A 17,686-nucleotide genomic window follows, 5' to 3' on the forward strand; every position below is an offset into this window, starting at 1 on the left:
AATAACTCCCTCCCTCTCTCTATCCACGCGTTTAAGCTAGTGCTAACCGGCGGTTATGGTACACCTAAACTGTTGCTGCAACAGAGCTCCCTCCGCAAGTTGATCCCCTTCGGCAACCGCGTGCTGGTCAAGCGCTTCGAGGCCGTGGCCAAGACGGCCAGCGGCATCTACCTGCCGGACGCCGACGCCAAGCAGCAGAACGAGGGCGAGGTGGTGGCCGTGGGCCCCGGCGCCCGCGCCACGGACGGCTCGCTCGTCCCGGCCCAGAGCGCCGTGGGCGACAAGGTGCTGCTGCCCGAGTACGGCGGCAGCTCGGTCAAGCTGGACGGCCAGGAGTTCTTCCTCTTCCGCGACGAGGACATCCTCGGCAAGCTCGAGTAAAATGCCTCAAATAAGAGCGCGTTTAGAGATCTCTAACCCAGAGGTTATTTGAGGATTTTTGTTTTTATATGGAAATCCTCACTAGCAAGGTGTTCCCGCGGACGCGTTATTTGAGGCAGGAGGAAAAAAACTTCGGCATGACGATGGCGTGGCGCGGGGCAATAAAGTATGTTAGCCCGGTTTATCTCTGTCTGTGTATGCAAGGTGTTAGTTGTTGTGCTCCTTGTGGCAGGCAGCGGTTAAATTAAGGGCCCAAGGGTGTTGAAGTGTTAAATCGTAGAGTGAGCTGGCGCACCTTTTGCTGCGCTCAGCCACGTGCACAAGACGGAGTTGTCAGCCATCTGAGCCATGCAGCAGTGGTCTTTGCTCTTGTGCTGCTCGGCAGCATGGAGCCTGGTGTGGTCGTGATGTGCGAGCACCTCGTTCTATCTTCTGTTGCAACATTTGAGAGCGCTTGTGTTTCCAATTCCGGTGGTGCAGCTGGTGTTTTACATGCACTTTGGTGCACGCAAATGGGTCTGCCCAAGTTGCCAACTTGACAAACGTCGATGTTGCACTTGATCTCCTCAGTTCCTCGCTGACGTACTTGGTGTTCACGACACCACATGTATCCATCAAGACTAATCATGGCTACATGAACACTGCGAGAAGTTTGCAATTCACTTCGCCATCCATGTGCACTATAGCTTAATGATACAAGCAGTTTACTTCTTATTATCCCACATTTATGCAAATGTCCCGATAGCAACTCGGAAATACGTAGTACAATACACTGTTCCGGCAAGTGAGTGTTGAGTCACTCAGAGCTCATGCGGAAAGCATTCTTGAAGCCACTCGCAGATGTGTCCATCGATCCACTCAGATTACAAGATATACGTCCTCAATAATCTCCCGGGTGAAGAGATGGCGGTACTTCGCCTCCAAGTAGAGCAACATGTCAAACTTGCCACCGTCAATCAAAGCAAACTCCAGCTTCGCTGGGCAACACTCTGGATATGTCGATAGAAGCCATGTTATTACTTGCAGGTGGCCATTTCTCACAGCCTTCTCGATCGCTATAACCGTGCCGCCCTCCAGTCGATTTTCGTACAACCACTTGACCACATCCAAGTGTCCGTGCCCAGCCGCGCCGTCGAACGCGTCTCTCGTACAGCCTTCAGTTCGATTGTAGTGCAACCAAAACACTGCCTCCAGGTGCCCATTCGACGCTGCGCCGTCCATCACCTGTGCCGTGCATCGCTTGTGCCGTGCATCCTTCGTAGCACTTGGACTGCAGCCACTTGAGGACGTCCAAATGGCCATTGCTTGCTGCCAAGTCGAATGCACGGCCGAACATTCGCCACGTATCCAGCCGTCGACGCTTCAGGTTGGCTGGGACGAAAGAGTCTGAACAATCCGGTTGATAGAGGAATTCGAGTACGTCGACGTACCCCATCTCCGCCGCCACCTCGATATGCGTAGATGCGTCAGGTCGCGCGTCATACGAAACGTGTTTGAATAGCCACTCCAGGGCCTTCACCTGTCCATGGCAGATCGCCGTCTCCACCAAGTCTTTTCCTTCACAAAGCACAATAAACTCATCTTGCTTCCTCAAATACTCCATCACCTCAGCGTGACCTTCTTCAGCGGCCGTCGAGAACAGAAGCGAGGAAATGTTGAAGTTACGACACACTTCACGTCCAGCCGACGATTCAAGGAGCCACGAGTCCATGTGGACATCCCCACGCAGGCATGCCGACTTGAGTGATTCTTGCCAATCGGTCACCCACTCCAGTTAGTGGGTAGCCGCAGCAGGGGGTCTACAGCTCGCTTCATGAGGTCCAGACGCCCATGCTTAGCCAAACGAGGCATGATGCGGATAATAAAATGCTGCAGGAAGCCACGGTCTAGTAGCAATTCAGTCACGTGAGGATGAATGTATCTCGCATCAGCGAAGCCCGAGATGCGTATGTCTTCAGGTAGCACTGAATCCGAGTTCGATGTCGCCTATATCCAATAATCCATTGATGAGAATGTATAGTCGGTCTGGATCGTCCCCCCCGTGCTCGCACATCCAGCGCATAACTTCGGAGTGGTCGGACTCGATGACCATAGATAACCAGTCCCACTCGGTGTTCCCCTCATGCTGCTCATGATCAAACATCATCTGCAATATCCTCACGTTCCCGTGAATGGCTGCGTTGATGACTGCCTCTTCCGGTACCATGCAACCCGAAAAATGGGTCAGCAGCCACTCGACAAGAGGCGTGTCCCCGTTAGCAACCGCATTTTCCAATACCCGCTCGAACTGCCACTCGTAGTAGTGAACGTCGGACCGCAGATAGTTGGTGAGACTCCAGCTTGACGTCCGCTCGGCGGCTGAAGTGCAGCTCGACTCCCAGATCCAGTCGCAGAGTCTCACGCTCGAGTATTTGGCCGACTCCCGAAGCGACAAACTCGGTGGCGGCCCCAGGAAGCTCGTGATCATGGGCTGGAGTTCCTGCACACCTGCAACAGCTGACTGGTGGCGCAGCACGACGTCCACCGCGGTGAGTACAAAGGAGGAAACCATGCTCCTGTATAATTGCAAGTCTGCGTCCCCAAAAGATGTGACATAGAAACTATTGCTGCAACATGAGATCAGTATCAGCAACATAAGAACTTCAACTTCACATTGAGATCAATCCTACCCGTTGTCCAGCAGTCTCTAAAACCCGAAGCGACGAGGGCGAGGAGGGCGCCGTGCTGTCTTGGAAGAGCTCGAGCTCGCAGGAGGGTCGGATCGCCCGGGGCCCGCCACAGTCATGCGCTGCTTCTTGTGGTGGCGACTGGCCGCGAGTCGCTTCTCCACGTTGTCCTTGGCCTTGTCCTCCTTGGCGTGCAGCGACGCCTCCATCTCGTGCTCCATCTCGACGGCCTCCTCCTTCTCCTTCATGCGCTTGAGCAGCCGCGACTGGAACGACTCCTTCACGCTGAAGAACATGGGGCCGAGCTCAGCGAGCCACTCGCCCTCGACGGCGGTGGCGCACTGCATGTATTCCTTGCTCGTGTAGATGAGCTCGTGGTACACGACGAAGTCCGGCGTGTAGCCAAGTCCGAACAACGCGGCGCTCGGGTGCAGGTTGCACGGCATTCCTGTCAGCATGTTCACGTACTCACCGATGCCCTTGATCTGCGCTGAGTTGTAGAAGTAGGCGGAGCAAATGGCCTTGCGCACGACGTCCCAGCGTCCGCCACACGAGCGAAGACGCACGTGCTGCTGCTTCATGATGTCCGCCAGCTGCTCCCGCACCTCGCGGGCCTTGCGCATGCCCTTGGCATGGATGAAGTGGTCCGAGCACCACTGAGCCGAGTGGCGGTTGGCTTCCCACTGCTGATACACATTCAGCAGCGTGAGGTGGTCGCTCTCAGGCACGAAGAACTTCTCACGGGCGGCATCACTCTCCTCCTCGCGGTCCTTCGGACGGAAGAACACACTGGGTACAGACAACATACTCACCACCACCACCACCTCGGTGGAACAGCCGAGCTGCTCGCTGAAGAGCAGCATCTTGGCCAGCGGCGGGTCCAGCGGGAACACGACCATTTTCTTGCCGATCTCCGTGAGTTCGCCCGTGTTGTCCAGTGCTCCCAACACCCAGAGCTGGTACATGGAGTTGATGATGTTGTCTTGCGGCGGCGGGTCCATGAAGTCGAACTCCAGCAAGTTGGAGACCCCGAGGGACTTCAGCAGCAGCACCACGTACCCCAAGTTCGTCCGCTGGATCTCAGGGATCTGCGCTTCAAGCATCTCGTTGACGAACTGCCGCTGCGTGTACAACCGATAGGCGACACCTGGGCCGGTACGACCGGCACGACCCGCTCGCTGGTTGGCGTTCTGCTGGCTGATAGGACTGACCTGCAACGCGTCCATGCCGATCTTGGGGTTGTACACCTTCACCTTGCAGTAGCCCGTGTCGATCACGTACTTGATACCGTCCACAGTGAGCGATGTCTCGGCAATATTCGTCGACACGATGCACTTCCGAATGTCCGAGGCGTCGAAGATCTTTGCCTGTAGATCGGCCGGTAGCTGGGAGTACATGGGGAGCACCATGAGAGGCGGGGCGCCGTCCAGCTTACCCATTCTGTCCGCCAGCACGTAACACGTAGCTTCAATGTCCTCTTGACCCGTCATGAACACCAGGATGTCGCCTGGAGGGTGCGATAAGTGGATCTGCATGACTTGCTTCACCGCCGAGTCGACGTAGTCTTCGCTGGGCGACTTGGCGTAGCGCGTGTCGACGTGGAACGTTCGGCCTGGGATCGTAAACATGGGCACGCCGCCGAAGAAGTTGGCGAACTTGTCCGCGTCTAGCGTAGCCGACGTCACGACCAGCTTGAAGTCGCTGCGACGCTGCACGACCTTGCGCAGGATACCGAAGAGCACGTCCGTGTTGAGAGCGCGCTCGTGGGCTTCGTCCATGATGACGCACGAGTACGAATCCAGGTCGGCTTCACGCAGGGACTCGCGCAGCAGCACACCCTCCGTCATATACTTGATGATGGTCTTGTCGGACGTGAGATCCTCGAATCGAATGGCGTACCCCACTTCCTCGCCCAGCGTCACCTCCATCTCCTCGCTAACACGTTGAGCCACGGACATGGCGGCCACACGACGCGGCTGCGTACAGCCGATCATGCCGAAGCCAGAGTATCCTTCCTCGTGGAGATACTGCGTCAGCTGCGTCGTTTTACCCGATCCCGTCTCACCGACGATCACCACGATCTGGTTCTCTCGGATCACCTGCAGCAGCTCCTCGCGACACTGGAAGATCGGGAGGAACTCTCGTTGTTGACGCAGCGTCCGCGTCTTGGCGAACACACTCACCGCCTTCTGCTTCTTGAGATGCGTCGAGAACTGTGAGTCCTGCTTGTAGTTGTCTGTGTCCTCGTCTTCCTGTTTCTCCTCCTCCTCTTCGTCCGACCCGGCGTCCTTCTTGACACCAATGGCGTCCCCCATCCGTGACCCGCCGATCTCCCAGAACCGCTTCCTCATCTTGTTGCGCTCTCGCTGCTCTCGCACCTCACGCAGCAGCTCGCTGCCTTTCCTGGCACACACAGCCATGTCCGCCGTCGGGTCCTTCACGGTCGCCACCATCTCCACCTGAGTCGTGAAGGCCACGCGCCCATCCAGGAACGGGGGCTTGGTGCTGTGCACCATGATCTGCACCCGCGAGTCCAGCTCGTCGTCGAAGTCCGTGTCCACCTTGCCGGACGCCACGACGCCGCTCGTGAGCAGGCGGTTCTTCTCCCACGCCTCCTGGTCCGCCGACAGCGCCGAGGCCCTGGCGGACATGCCCTTGAGCTTGTTGTCTCCTCTGGCCCTCGTCTGCTCCAGCTGCTCCTCCAGCGCCTTGAACTTCTCCTCGCTGCCCAGGAACACGTGGCCCTCGTGGGCCTCGATGCCCCCAGCGTCGTCGTTCAGGTAGAACTCGCGGTCGAAATCCTCCTCGACTTCATCGTCGTACTGCTTCTTGGGGGCCTCCAGCCTCTCTCTGCGTCTGTAGCTGCTTGCAACGGGCGACGCGTCGTCCGGTTCCCCTCTCCACGTGCTTCTACTGCTGCTTCTACTCGTTCTACCCTCGCGTTCTCCCCTTGTAGCGCTGGATCTGCTGTGTCGGTCTCCGTCGCTGGTTCTGGGCGTATCCGACGCCTCCTGAGCCTCGGAACGGTTCGACACGCTCTGCAGACGTTCGGGCTCGTCCCATTCACTGGAGTTGAGCCCTGAGGTCCTCTCGGAGCGCGGCAACAGCGATTTACTCTTAACGTCTCGTTCTGGTCTGTTTTCGGTCGTTTTGAGGGCCCCCGAGCCGCGACTTTCGCACTCCTGACGCTTCTCCGCCGCCAGTTTGTCCAGACCGAGCAGCGACGCGCGAGGGCGGCTGGAATCGCGCTCGGGGCCGCGAGAACGGGGCGCGAATAGATGAGACGAGCTGCGACTGGACTCCGACCGTTGGTGCGAGCTCCTGGAGGCTCTACTGGCGCTGCGGCTGCGGCGACGGCGCGGCTGGGACCGACTGCGACTGCGGCTGCGTCTGCGTGAGACGACGGGCGAGCGCCGGCGCCCCCGCGAGCGAGAGCGACTGCGCCGCGAGGCGTCCCTCGAGCGAGCCATTGACGTCGTCGAAGTGGTGGATTTCTATATGCCGTTTCTATAGGTTAGAAATTGAGAAGAGGTACAGTGTACCGTTTTTGAAGGTGTCCTTGTGGACGTTCATTGTTTAGCATATTGACATGTGTTATTACGAAATTATTTCCCTCCGTCACCAGAGCGCACCTCGTCGACGTTGTATTGGCGGCTGCGGAGCTGCGCCGGCAGGTGCGTCGGACACCGAGTAAGACGGCTTCAGCGTCCACCGACGTCCTCGACACACGGCCATGTCACGCAGCACATGCCGGAACACGAGCTTGTCCTTGGGGGCGACGACGTTGCCGAAGCTCTCGAGCAGCCGCTCGGTCGTCACGCCCGCGGGATTCGCGACGAGGAACGCGTGCAGCCGCTTGGTCATGTCGCTAGCATTCAGTGGAGCAGAGGACGAAGCTGAGGCCGCAACACGAGGACGCGCAGGAGGTTGAGCAGCCTGAGTTGCAACGCCGTCGCGTCTCTGCTGGATCCTGGCCAGCATGTCGCGCGAGGACACTCCACCGCCTTGTCCACCTCGACCACGACCCCTTCCTGCTCGACCTCGGACGCTGCTACCCCGGCCGCGACCTCGAGCTGCAGGCTGCTGACGTCGCTGGGTGGGATCACCCGCAGCCCCTGATCGACCCGTCCACGTTGGCGTGTAGATGGTCTCGCGCTGCTGTCGGATGAGGGCCCCAGATGCTCTCAACGCACTGAGAGCACCCTGAGCGATCTTCGTAGCTTCAATCTCGACCAGATCCGCCTCTTGGTTCTGCACACCCTCCGACTCGACAGCCGAGTGGTCGAACACGCCACGGACGTCGCCGCCGTCGAAGAGCTGCTTCAGCACGGCGTCGTTGTCGCCTGCCTCCATGCGGCTCTTGCTGTCCTCCGACTCGGGGGTCCCGCCGCTTTCGTTGTCCTCTTCCTCACCGTCTTCCAGCTCCGCCGGTCTCTCCACGTTTCCAGCAATGAATAGCTCGTTAGTCTCCGCAACGCCGTCCTCCTCTTCCTTCTCGTCAGCCAGCACGAACAGATCTCGCAGCGTGTGCTTGTTGAAGCAGCGCTTGCGCTTCGCGTCATGAAGCACCTTGCTGGTCAGGTACTGCTTGAAAATCTGCCGGTGGTAGATCTTCTCCTCGATAGTTCCAGCAGTCACGAGTCGGTACACTGTCACTTGTTTCTGTTGACCGATGCGCCATGCTCGCTCTCGGGCTTGCACATCAGTGGACGGGTTCCAGTCCGGATCAAACACCACGACACGATCGGCTCCAACCAAATTCACACCGATACCGCCAGCTCGAGTCGTCAGCAAGAACGCAAACAGCTCGCTATCCGGTGCATTGAACGCATCCAGTCGCTGCTGTCGCTCAGCCACGCCAGTTGTTCCATCAAGACGGCAGCACGCGTGTCCCTGCCTCGACATGAAACTCTCCAGAATGTCCAGCATACTGCGCGTTTGCGTGAAAATCAAAACGCGGTGGCCTTGCTCCTTCCACAGTCCCAAGATCTTCTGCAGCACGATCATCTTCCCGCTCGCTGATGCAGCACCGAAGGGTTCATCACTCTCACCTTCATCGTCGACTTCATCCAGCATTCCGGCAAGATCAGTAAGCCCTTCCTGCTCCTCTTCATTATCCTCGTCGTCATCATACTTCTGCCGGCGCTTGTCGGCCAGTCTCCCATCGCCAAACGAGGCAAGCAAGTCCGGGTGGTTGCAAATGTGGCGCAGCACTGAGATGGCGCGGAAGGGGCGAATGTCGCGACGCAACACGGACGCAACTTCGGGTGAGGCCAGGAAGCGCTTGTACAAGGCGCGCTGACGCTTGGTGAGTCGGCAGAACAGTATTTGTTCCTGTTTGCCAGGCAACAGCGCACCCATCTTACCGCTAGCACCGTTCGTCAGCACTTCTTGCTTGGTACGGCGGAGCAGGAACGGCTGGATGAGGTCCTTCAGCGCCAAAGCACACTTGTACGCCATCAAAACCTGCATCTTCGTAGCCGTCGCGTACCCACCAGCTCGAATAGGTAACACAAACTCGTCATCAAACGTTGGCAGCGTGCCCAGGCGTCCAGGATACACGAAGTCAAACAGAGACCACAGCTCACGCAGTCGATTCTGAATCGGCGTGCCCGACAGGATAATGCGATGCACTGTGCGCAGTTGCTTGCATGCCAACGTCGTCTCAGCATCCGGGTTGCGGATACGGTGGCCCTCGTCCAGCACGACATAGTCCCATTCACGCGTTAGAAACAGACTCTGGTACTGGCGAACGTTCTCGTACGTACTGATCACCACACCTCCTCCTGTAGGCGCGTGCCCTCCCATGCCACTGAACTCATCGCCACCATCCGCTTCGTCCCCCGACATCTCATCTTCAAAGCGAAACACCTCGTCGATAAGCTGCTCGTACGAATCGCTCGAGAACGACGTGCTTACACCAGTTCCCGATGCATGAAGCAGCACCACTCTCATCCAGGGCACCCACTTGTGCAGCTCTCGCACCCACTGCAGCAACACGGAGGCCGGACACAGCAACAACACCGTCCGAAGGCGTCTCGCGCGGTGCAGCGAGCCCAGGAACGAAGCCAGCTGCACCGTCTTGCCCAGGCCCATGTCGTCACCCAAGATCCCACCTACTCCTCGCTCATGAAGCTTGTGCAGCCACTCGAGACACTCTCGCTGGTGCGGCAGCAGCTGCGTCAGCACGTAACTCGGCACCAAAAGCCCCGACGCCGTCTCCGTGACGTCCCACGGCGAGTAGAACTTGGGTCCCGTCTCCACCTTCGGCTTCTCTTCTTCACCCTCTTCTCCTCCTTGATCACCATCATTCTCTCCCTCTTGTTCTTCCTCTTCAACGTAGTCAACAGGCCTGGGATTGTTGTAGAACGTCTTCTTGCCTTCGTCCACTGCGTCCTGCAGCTGCCGCCGCAGCTCATGCAGCCGGCGTCTGTACAGGTCCAAGCTGCCGTCGTCTGCCCACGTGGCCGCCGCAGCTTTGCGCTCGCTCTGCGTCCTCTTCTTAGGAGATTTAGAGGCCTCTCGTCCAGTATTTAGCTCTTCTTCGTCCTCTTCTTCATCATTTTCTTCTTCTTTGGCTGTTTTCCGCTTCTTCTTCCGCTCGTCTCCTTTCACTAACCGCTTTCTCTTGATCTTTCTCTTCTTTGGGCTCGTTTTGGTCTTCTTCTTGCTGCTGGAGCCTGGCGAATAGTCCGAGTCTTCGTCTGACGAGGAAGAAGAGGACGGCGCGAAGTCGCTGGCGTCGGAAGCCTCTGACGCAGCGGATAAAGGGGGAGAGGGAGGCGGAGTTGCACCATCGGGAAGAAGAGATGAAGGTGGAGGCGTGTCTGTAGACGCTCTGGGGGCTTCAGGTGCCGCAGCGGAAGGCGACGGAGACATCAACACAAGGAGTCCAATAATGAAAATAATGAAGGCCGAGGACGTCGGAGAGTACAGCACCAATGCGGTTAAAGAGCGTCTATTGATTCATACATACTTCAAGTTATAATTAGTGCTGTTTAGCTAGATTTCAGTTGTAGAGCAGGTCTAAATTTCGGTAGTCGCGCTGGATGACGTACGTGAGGTAGACGAATGCCAGCCTCAGACTCCGAGATGGCTACATACCCCACCACTCGTCCTCCTCTCGAGCCCCGGGCGCTGCGGGGAACTTCTCCTGCAGCCACTGGACGACGTGCTTGTGGTTGGACTTGGCGCTGCCGTCCAGCAGCATCTCGCGCGCGTACTCAAGGAGTCGGGGACTGCAGCTACTGAAGTGGACGCTCTGGAACAGCAGGAGCTCGAACAGATTAGGCGGACGTCTCCACAGCTCCACGTTCGCGGGTTTGAATGCTGGTGCTGGCAGGTGGGACTGAAGCCAGGCCGCCACACGCAAGTGGCCATTGCTCAGCGCTCCCTCGACGGCCTTCGCCGTGCAGCCTTCGGACCGGTTCGAGTGGAGCCACTTGATCACGTCGAGGTGGCCGTTCTCAGCTGCGCCGTCCATTGCCTTCGTCGTGCATCCTTCAGGTCGATTACTGTGTAGCCATTGCACCACGTCAAGGTGGTCATTTGCAGCAGCGCAGTCCATCGCGGCAGTCGTGCAGCCCTCGGATCGGTGAATGTGCAGCCATTTCACCACATCCAAATGCCCGTTCGCTGCTGCGTCGTCCATCGCCTCAGTTGGATGCCATTCCGTACGATATCGACACATAGTGGAGTGCACTTTCAGATAGTCATCCGAAGCAGGCACGAACATTTGCGTCATGTGCTTCTCTCCACGTGAATTCCTTGCTGCTCTCTGCGTTGGAGACGCCAGTGAGGGAAAATACCCCGGGATAGCCGACGTATCCAGCTCTTGGAAATACTGCAACATCTCCAAGCGTCCATACCTCGCAGCTTCGTCCATCACACAATAATCTGGAACACGCTCGGACTCTGGGAAGTGCTGAATGAGCCACTTCACAAGGTCCAAGTGGTTCTCTCGAATCGCATGCAGCAGCGCATCTCTGACCTTGTCGACTGCCCCTTGTTCGAACAAGTACTGCATCGCCTCGACGTTCCCTTTGTACGCCGCGCTGAAGACGAGCTCGGAGAAGAGGCGATCGTCGCCATTGCAAGTCCAACGTCCAGCCGGGTGCTCCATCAGCCACTGCAGGATAGCGCGGTCTCCATTCACACACGCGTGCACCATGGCACAGCGCCAATCCGCGGACCAGTCCGTGCTTTCTGGAGATTGGTCATGCTGCGCCGCAATGCGCTGCATCAGGTCCAAGCGTCCAGACCGAACCAGGTACTTGATAGCAACTCCAGCGCTGAATGGATCGCGTCGGTAATATCCGCAGTCCAATTTCCACTCGATCACGTCCGGATGCGCGCAAAACTCGGCGTAGTCCAGGATGCACTTGCCCCGCGGCAGCAGAAACTCCGCCAGCTTCATGTCACCAACCCTCAGAGCAGTCTTGATCGCAGTCGTAACCTCCAGTTCGTCATACCTATGCGGCGCGTGCTGACACAGCCACTGGACAACCTTCGAGTGTCCGTTCTCCACCGCATCAACCAAGCTGCGTCCACCCCAATGCACTACCCGACCATAATGCAGTAGGTACTGAAGCACACTCACGTGTCCATTCCTCGCAGCCGCTTCCACCACTTCCACAGCCACTTCACAGCCACTGAAGTGCTCCAATAACCACTTGACAGCCTCGAGATCTCCTCTTCCGGCCGCGACCTCCAATGACTCGGAACACTGCCACTGGTAGTAGTGGACGTTCGACTGCAGGTGATTGGTCAGCGACCAGCCTGCAGCTCGTCCATTGCAGCGGTCGGAGCTGACGCGCCAGATCCAGCCCAGCAGCTTGAGGGATCCGGTGTTGCACGCGCCGTGCAGCGAAAGATTGCGGTCGGGCCCCAGGAAGTCGGCGATGGTCGGAGCAAGGTCCTGCAGCGCAGCAGCATCGTCGCGGCTCTCCAGCACCAGGTGCACGCTCAGCAGCGGGCAAAGCATTCCTGCGTGGAGCTCTCTTGTTCTCGGCGAAGAAGGAAGAATGACCGCTCGTGCCCTGATCATTCAGTTGCGACTTCAACCGCAACTAAGCGACTTGTCACGGTACACATGAAGGGACCACTTCAACATGCGCTTCAACTGCTGACGACCAATGAAATGAGGGAGATGCGCCCTCCATTACCCTTCAACTCTCCACGTATTACCCTTTAACTAGAGCGGGCACTGCGCAATACGTGGGGCTGGGCATGGAGTCAGGAGCGTCGAGCAGATCCCCTCGAATTCCGGGACTTTGCTTGCTAAAACCAATTTGAGAAGGGCGAAAAGTCAACAATTTCCCTCACTCGAGGTCGTCCTTGAGTGGCATACTACTTGGCCAGCTAGTAATGGAAATGTTTTATTTATTTATTTCATGTATCGACGTGAATGATATTAATCGAAGACTCAAGCCCGAAGTTTCTATACTAGCTAGCTTTGCATATATTGTCGTTTAACGTTTTGGATAGGTAAGGATAACAACTATAACCTTGCTGCAGTAGTATCCACGCCCCATGCGTAAGTATGACCGAGTGAATCTTCCATGCGATACGAATCGTCCAGGTACTCCAACCTCTTGAGAACCAGGTCGACCACGTCCTGTACCTCGTCGACTATCATATCATTCTGCTCGTTCTGCGTATTCCCCACATGCGCCGAGTAATCTTGCCCCAGCAGTCTCGCTTGCTCCCAGAAGCACGGGACGAAGAACTGCTCGGGGTCCGGGACGATCTCGATCAACGCAGTCCGGGGCTGAGCAAAGCGGGCATTGTAAAATGCCGCTCCGTGCCGTCCGATCATCATCTTCACCCGGTCGCGCATGAAGGTCGCGACCTCCTCAAGGCCATTGAACTCGTCGTGCTTGAAGTACATGAGCTGTTCCGGTCGGCCGGTGGCGTTCAGCCTCGCTGCAATAGCGTCGAAGAGCTTAGGCTCGTTTAGAATCTGGCGTCCGCCATTGGCAGCCCTACCACCCCTCGACCGTGATAGGAACAAAATAACATCACGATCAGCCTCGGAAACATGCTGAGGCGGAGGCAGCTCTCGCAAGATATTCTCCGTGATCCGCTGGGTCGTGAACGGGTGGATCAACGGAGCTCGACAGGAGAACACGAGGCGCTTGGCTGCCACCAACTTGGGTTCATGGAGGTGCTGTCCAACCATCACTTTGTAGATCTCGTTCACTATCGAGTCGCGGGGCTCCTCGCCTGTGACAATTGTCGTCTCGTTCTTCTCGGCGTGAGGGAGCACCAGTTGCGCCTGGCTCCAGACAACTGCCACTCGGTCGATGAAGTGCTGGAAGGACCACGAGTCCGGACTCGTGGCGACTACCACCGTATCGACTCGCGTTGCATTCTCCAGCTCGCTGGCGTTCGCCCTCTCCAAGAAGGACGCGTGGGAGACGTCGTGGCCCATGCAGCCTTTGTCCGACCAAATGTCCGGCGGCGGGTCTCCTCGGTACACCGCGTTCGAGGAGACCATGGAAGGTCGGGTACTCGGCCCACTGCAAGTCCGATATCCGCATCCGTTCAACGTGAAGACCCCCCGACAGCCACTTCTTCTGCATGACCTCACCAGTGAAAGCCGGCAGTTTGAGTCGAAAGGCGGGGTACATGAGCTCTTGCGCCTCGACGAGGTTCGTCTTATTGGCTTCCTTGATGCACGGCGCAGCTCGCTCGTCCATTCCGTGGACGCATTCGGACACGATGACAGGCGCCCAGTGCTGGTACGAGTCGGAGAGCGCCAAGTCGTCGATGTGGAGCATCTTGGACTTGGCGGTGGCGCTCGCGTTCCGACGTCTCTCGTCGAGCGTAAAGAGGTCTACGTTCTGCCTTGTGGTCTGCTGTACTGGCGCCGTTGTGGGAGGCCGACGTAGAGCTTCGTGCGACGGTAGCTTCGTCCACAACGAGAATACCATCATGACCGAAAACAACGCGGAGCCACCGAGCAGGAGCTGCAGCCATCGTGGCTCGCGGAACTTGGCCCGCCACTGCTGGTCCATGGCCGTCTACGGTCACCACTGGGTGGAAGTGAGTGAGCTATAACTCCGGCAGAGCTTCACGAATCCCCGGCACAAACGAAACTGAGCCTATTAATAGGGAAGCGCAGGAATGTGTTTGACAGTGATGCAGCATCACGCGAGCAAACATTGTCCTGGACATTTGGGACACCACATCTCATGTGTTGTGCTCCGTACCGTATGATGGCCAACAGAAATGCCCATCGAGGATAGCTTTTTTGAGATAGGGATTGAATAGTCCTGGGTACACCGACTAACCTTTGATAATAGATTAATCATGGGAGAGTCGAGGGCTTGGCTTTAGAGCACGATTTCGTCCATACCTTTGATAATAACTATACATTGTAGGATGCAGAAAGTGAAAATATGTATTCAAATCAATGACCAGACATAGTGTACTTAAAGTGAGACGTTGTGCAATGCGAAGATTGGAACCCTCTACGACGCACTGGAGGCGGAAGAAACTTTACTTAAGTACACAAGAGATACTGTCAGCGTGAGCTGGTAGCACGGAAGATGCCGACAAAACCCCTGTCCAAGTACATGTACGGTTGCCCGTATGCACGACACCCGTATGCACGACATACGGCGTACATCTGTTTACGAACGCTCGTTATTATTATTGTCCCGGCCAGAATTGAAGGGCCCGGAAATTGTAACACCGCCATATTTTTAGCAATTGCGAGGGATCGCCTGCTCCGTTTGAAGCAAGTGGGGGCTCAAAATACTCACATAAAGCAAAGGGAGCGGAAGCATGCAGACGCCGCCTCCGCCGCTGGAAGCCCCACCAAAGAGGACGATTGAGCGGCATGTTTTGAGCCTCGGTGAGAAGCACATGATCGTGTCCGACAAGGAAACCTACCGTCTTACCCCGCATAAAGCGCCTAGATGTAGTAATAAAAAATCTGGTGCCAAAACCCCAACATGTAAACCCCAATTAAAACGCAGAGTCTAATACAAGGACGCCCTCGATGAAAGGGTTTGGTAGCATTAACTCATGACCAATGCCTATACATTTACCCTAATGTAAAGTAATGCTCACCTACAAACCAACCATTCCTGATGCCAGCAACGCTTGCTTGCTCCAACGCCCTCACTTTTCAACTCACTCTCCGAAGCAACACTACTACCAGCTCAAGCACTCAGCCCACCATGCCAAGCTCGCGTCGCAGCTACAGCATCACAGAAAAGCTGTCCATTCTGGCTGAATACGAAGCCGGTGTCGAGGGAAGCGGGTTTCACGCAGTTGGTCTACGCCACGGCGTCGCTGCCAGCACCATTCGAGGGTGGTGGCAGCATCGAGAGAAACTGAGGGCTGCGTCGCGCGACCGACAAGTCGCGACTCGCACAGCACGACGGCTCACCGGAGGTGGCAGAAGACCTGCCAACAGCGAGCTTGAGGCACGGCTGTATGAGTGGGTCATTAGCCGAAACCGAAAAGGCCTGCGGGTGAAGGACTCGTACATCCGCCTTCAAGCACGCAACATCCACCGCCAGCTACATGGTGAAGACGTTGTCGGGTTTGAGGCGTCCTCCGGATGGCTTGCTCGGTTCAAGGCTCGTCGAAACCTGGTATCGCGCCGCCAGACCACGTCGCGCTCGTTGCCTGCTGACGCACCGGACGTTTGCCGCCTGTTCATTCAGAGTGTCCATCATCTGATTGCCAAGCACGGCATCCAGCCCAAGAACATCATTAACATGGATCAGGTACCTCGGTACCTCGAGACCGAGCCCAAGGCAGCGATAACTACGCGAGGTTCGCGTGAGGTCCTGCTGCGCAAAGGCGGATCAGGTCACAAGCGGTTCACCGCAACGTTTGCGATCACGGCGGAAGGGGAGTTTTTGAAGCCTCATCTACTTTTCTCGAAGCTGAAAAACAAGCCGAAGTGCCCTCCCGGCGTCCTGGTAGATGTGAATCGGACGGGGATGTGGAATGATGACCTGCTTCTCGCTCATGCCGAGGCTGTCATCTGTTCGCGCAAGGAAACACAGCTCTATCGTGAGCCGGTGCTTTACCTGATCGACTCCTACGGCTGCCACGTCAAGCTGACAGACTCCAAGCGACTGGAGCGCTGCAACATTTTTGTCGTGCTGGTCCCACCCAACCTCACCAACATGCTGCAGCCACTTGATGTTGCTGTTAACCGCAGCTATCAAGAATACTAGCGCTCAAAGTATGACGCGTATATCAGCGAAGCTCTCCGTGACCCCATGCTGCAGACGAAAGCTGGAAACCCAAAGGTCCCGCGATACGACGCGGTGGCGCAGTGGACCCTTGATTGGGTTGCCTCGAAGGACCCCGCGGAGGTGAAGAAGGCGTTCGGCCTGTGTGGAATAGTGGCGAAGGAACGCTTCAGCATGGATCGGCTGCACGCTCCGCTGAAAGCCATACTCAGCTCCGACTTCAACATGCATGCATGGCACACAGCACCTGGTGAACGACGACTCAGAGCGTGAGCTGGTACGTGTGTCTGCCCCGGACTGGTACATTCCAGACAACGAGAGGAGCAGTCTGTTCTGCTGCCTGTCTTTCGGTCTCGATATGTCCGTGCCCGAGTACGCCGAAGCGCTTACAACCTACATGGCTACCCTCGTGGACTTGACCGGACTGCTGGACGACGAGTACCTGGTCGCTGTAAGGAAAGGACTGATGGCCCCGGGTGAGCTCGAGATCTACGCGGCGTCGAAAATGCACGGGTGGAACATCACCCTCAAGACTGCTGACGAAGGCAGCCGCCTCACCTCGAGCTTTGTCTATGCTGCGGAAAACGCTACCAAGGATGTTGTGCTTGTGCGCGGCGGTGGGTATTTCGCTGTTGAGATTAACGGATGCCTGTTGTAAGTAGACACAGAGCTAAATCAATACTGCATTGATTCATACAAAAAGACATGTTAGTTTCTGATTATTGTGGGCGCTTGAAATTGACAAGCGTTGGATATACCTTTCTGTGCGGGGAATTAACGATTGACTCGCGACATACCCTCTTCCCATACCGGGCCCTCAATTGACACGAACCGGGATCGAACTATGAACCTGCGGTTTGCCAATCCATGCTTGTACCGGTTGAGTCGTCAGCACATTGCAATCTCGCACGACCCAGTCATATTTATCGCCTTAAAACTATGTTTGGTGCCATTGAGGTGGCCCGTCTTCAAGGTTGTAGGATTTGTTCGTAGCATACCGCCTAGGCGGTTTAAACGAATATTACGCTCACTGGGTGCTATATTTTATTTGTGCGCCTATGCGCACTATGCGGGGTAAGACGGTAGTCCTGTCGACTACTCCAAAAGTCATATGCTTTCTGAAGATCAACCAATTACAGAATGCTATTTCTCGTAACCCTATCGTGACCTAGCCCACTTGAGCTCATGCTTCTTGGCCGATTCAAACCTTCATGTTTGAGCGCCTATAACGAAAAAACGGCTGCGAATTGGACCGTTTTGACCACATTTTTGGAATCTAACGCGTATAATTTACCCTATATCTAACCATCGCATATGGAAAGTCGTAGACATCATGTTCAAATCGAGGCTTCAAATCGGGCCCTTCAATTCTGGCCGGGACAATATACGTTTACGAACGCTCGCTATTATTAATACGTT

The 17,686-nt window shown here is 56.5% G+C and overlaps 7 protein-coding genes across 7 annotated transcripts; 2 read left to right on the forward strand and 5 right to left on the reverse strand.

Moving 5' to 3' along the window:
* Window positions 1-84: 84 nt before the first annotated feature.
* On the forward strand, window positions 85-381 carry PHYSODRAFT_289235 (hypothetical protein; the record flags this gene model as incomplete). Its single annotated transcript, XM_009540811.1, has 1 exon — window positions 85-381. A coding segment is annotated over one exon (297 nt), but the record flags the coding sequence as incomplete, so codon positions are not given.
* A 939-nt stretch (window positions 382-1,320) lies between these two features.
* Window positions 1,321-1,696, reverse strand: PHYSODRAFT_433366 (hypothetical protein; the record flags this gene model as incomplete). The annotated part of the gene is given in 2 exon segments (XM_009540812.1): window positions 1,321-1,589; window positions 1,606-1,696. Coding segments are annotated over 2 exon segments (360 nt in total), but the record flags the coding sequence as incomplete, so codon positions are not given.
* Window positions 1,697-2,521: 825 nt separating this feature from the next.
* PHYSODRAFT_424295 (hypothetical protein) lies at window positions 2,522-2,914 on the reverse strand (the record flags this gene model as incomplete). Its single annotated transcript, XM_009540813.1, has 1 exon — window positions 2,522-2,914. A coding segment is annotated over one exon (393 nt), but the record flags the coding sequence as incomplete, so codon positions are not given.
* Window positions 2,915-6,665: 3,751 nt separating this feature from the next.
* On the reverse strand, window positions 6,666-9,926 carry PHYSODRAFT_533639 (hypothetical protein; the record flags this gene model as incomplete). The annotated part of the gene is made up of 1 exon (XM_009540814.1): window positions 6,666-9,926. The coding sequence occupies one exon, from the start codon at window positions 9,924-9,926 to the stop codon at window positions 6,666-6,668; it is 3,261 nt and encodes a 1,086-aa protein (XP_009539109.1).
* Window positions 9,927-10,143: 217 nt separating this feature from the next.
* On the reverse strand, window positions 10,144-12,030 carry PHYSODRAFT_534043 (hypothetical protein; the record flags this gene model as incomplete). Its single annotated transcript, XM_009540815.1, has 2 exons — window positions 10,144-10,533; window positions 10,936-12,030. The coding sequence occupies 2 exons, from the start codon at window positions 12,028-12,030 to the stop codon at window positions 10,144-10,146; spliced, it is 1,485 nt and encodes a 494-aa protein (XP_009539110.1).
* A 516-nt stretch (window positions 12,031-12,546) lies between these two features.
* On the reverse strand, window positions 12,547-14,065 carry PHYSODRAFT_261939 (hypothetical protein; the record flags this gene model as incomplete). Its single annotated transcript, XM_009540816.1, has 2 exons — window positions 12,547-13,441; window positions 13,569-14,065. The coding sequence occupies 2 exons, from the start codon at window positions 14,063-14,065 to the stop codon at window positions 12,547-12,549; spliced, it is 1,392 nt and encodes a 463-aa protein (XP_009539111.1).
* A 1,170-nt stretch (window positions 14,066-15,235) lies between these two features.
* Window positions 15,236-15,898, forward strand: PHYSODRAFT_456153 (hypothetical protein; the record flags this gene model as incomplete). Its single annotated transcript, XM_009540817.1, has 2 exons — window positions 15,236-15,346; window positions 15,485-15,898. Coding segments are annotated over 2 exons (525 nt in total), but the record flags the coding sequence as incomplete, so codon positions are not given.
* Between the last annotated feature and the right edge of the window lie 1,788 nt (window positions 15,899-17,686).

This window comes from Phytophthora sojae (genome assembly GCF_000149755.1).
Source record: "Phytophthora sojae unplaced genomic scaffold PHYSOscaffold_16, whole genome shotgun sequence".
Classification (NCBI taxonomy): Eukaryota; Oomycota; class Peronosporomycetes; order Peronosporales; family Peronosporaceae; genus Phytophthora; species Phytophthora sojae.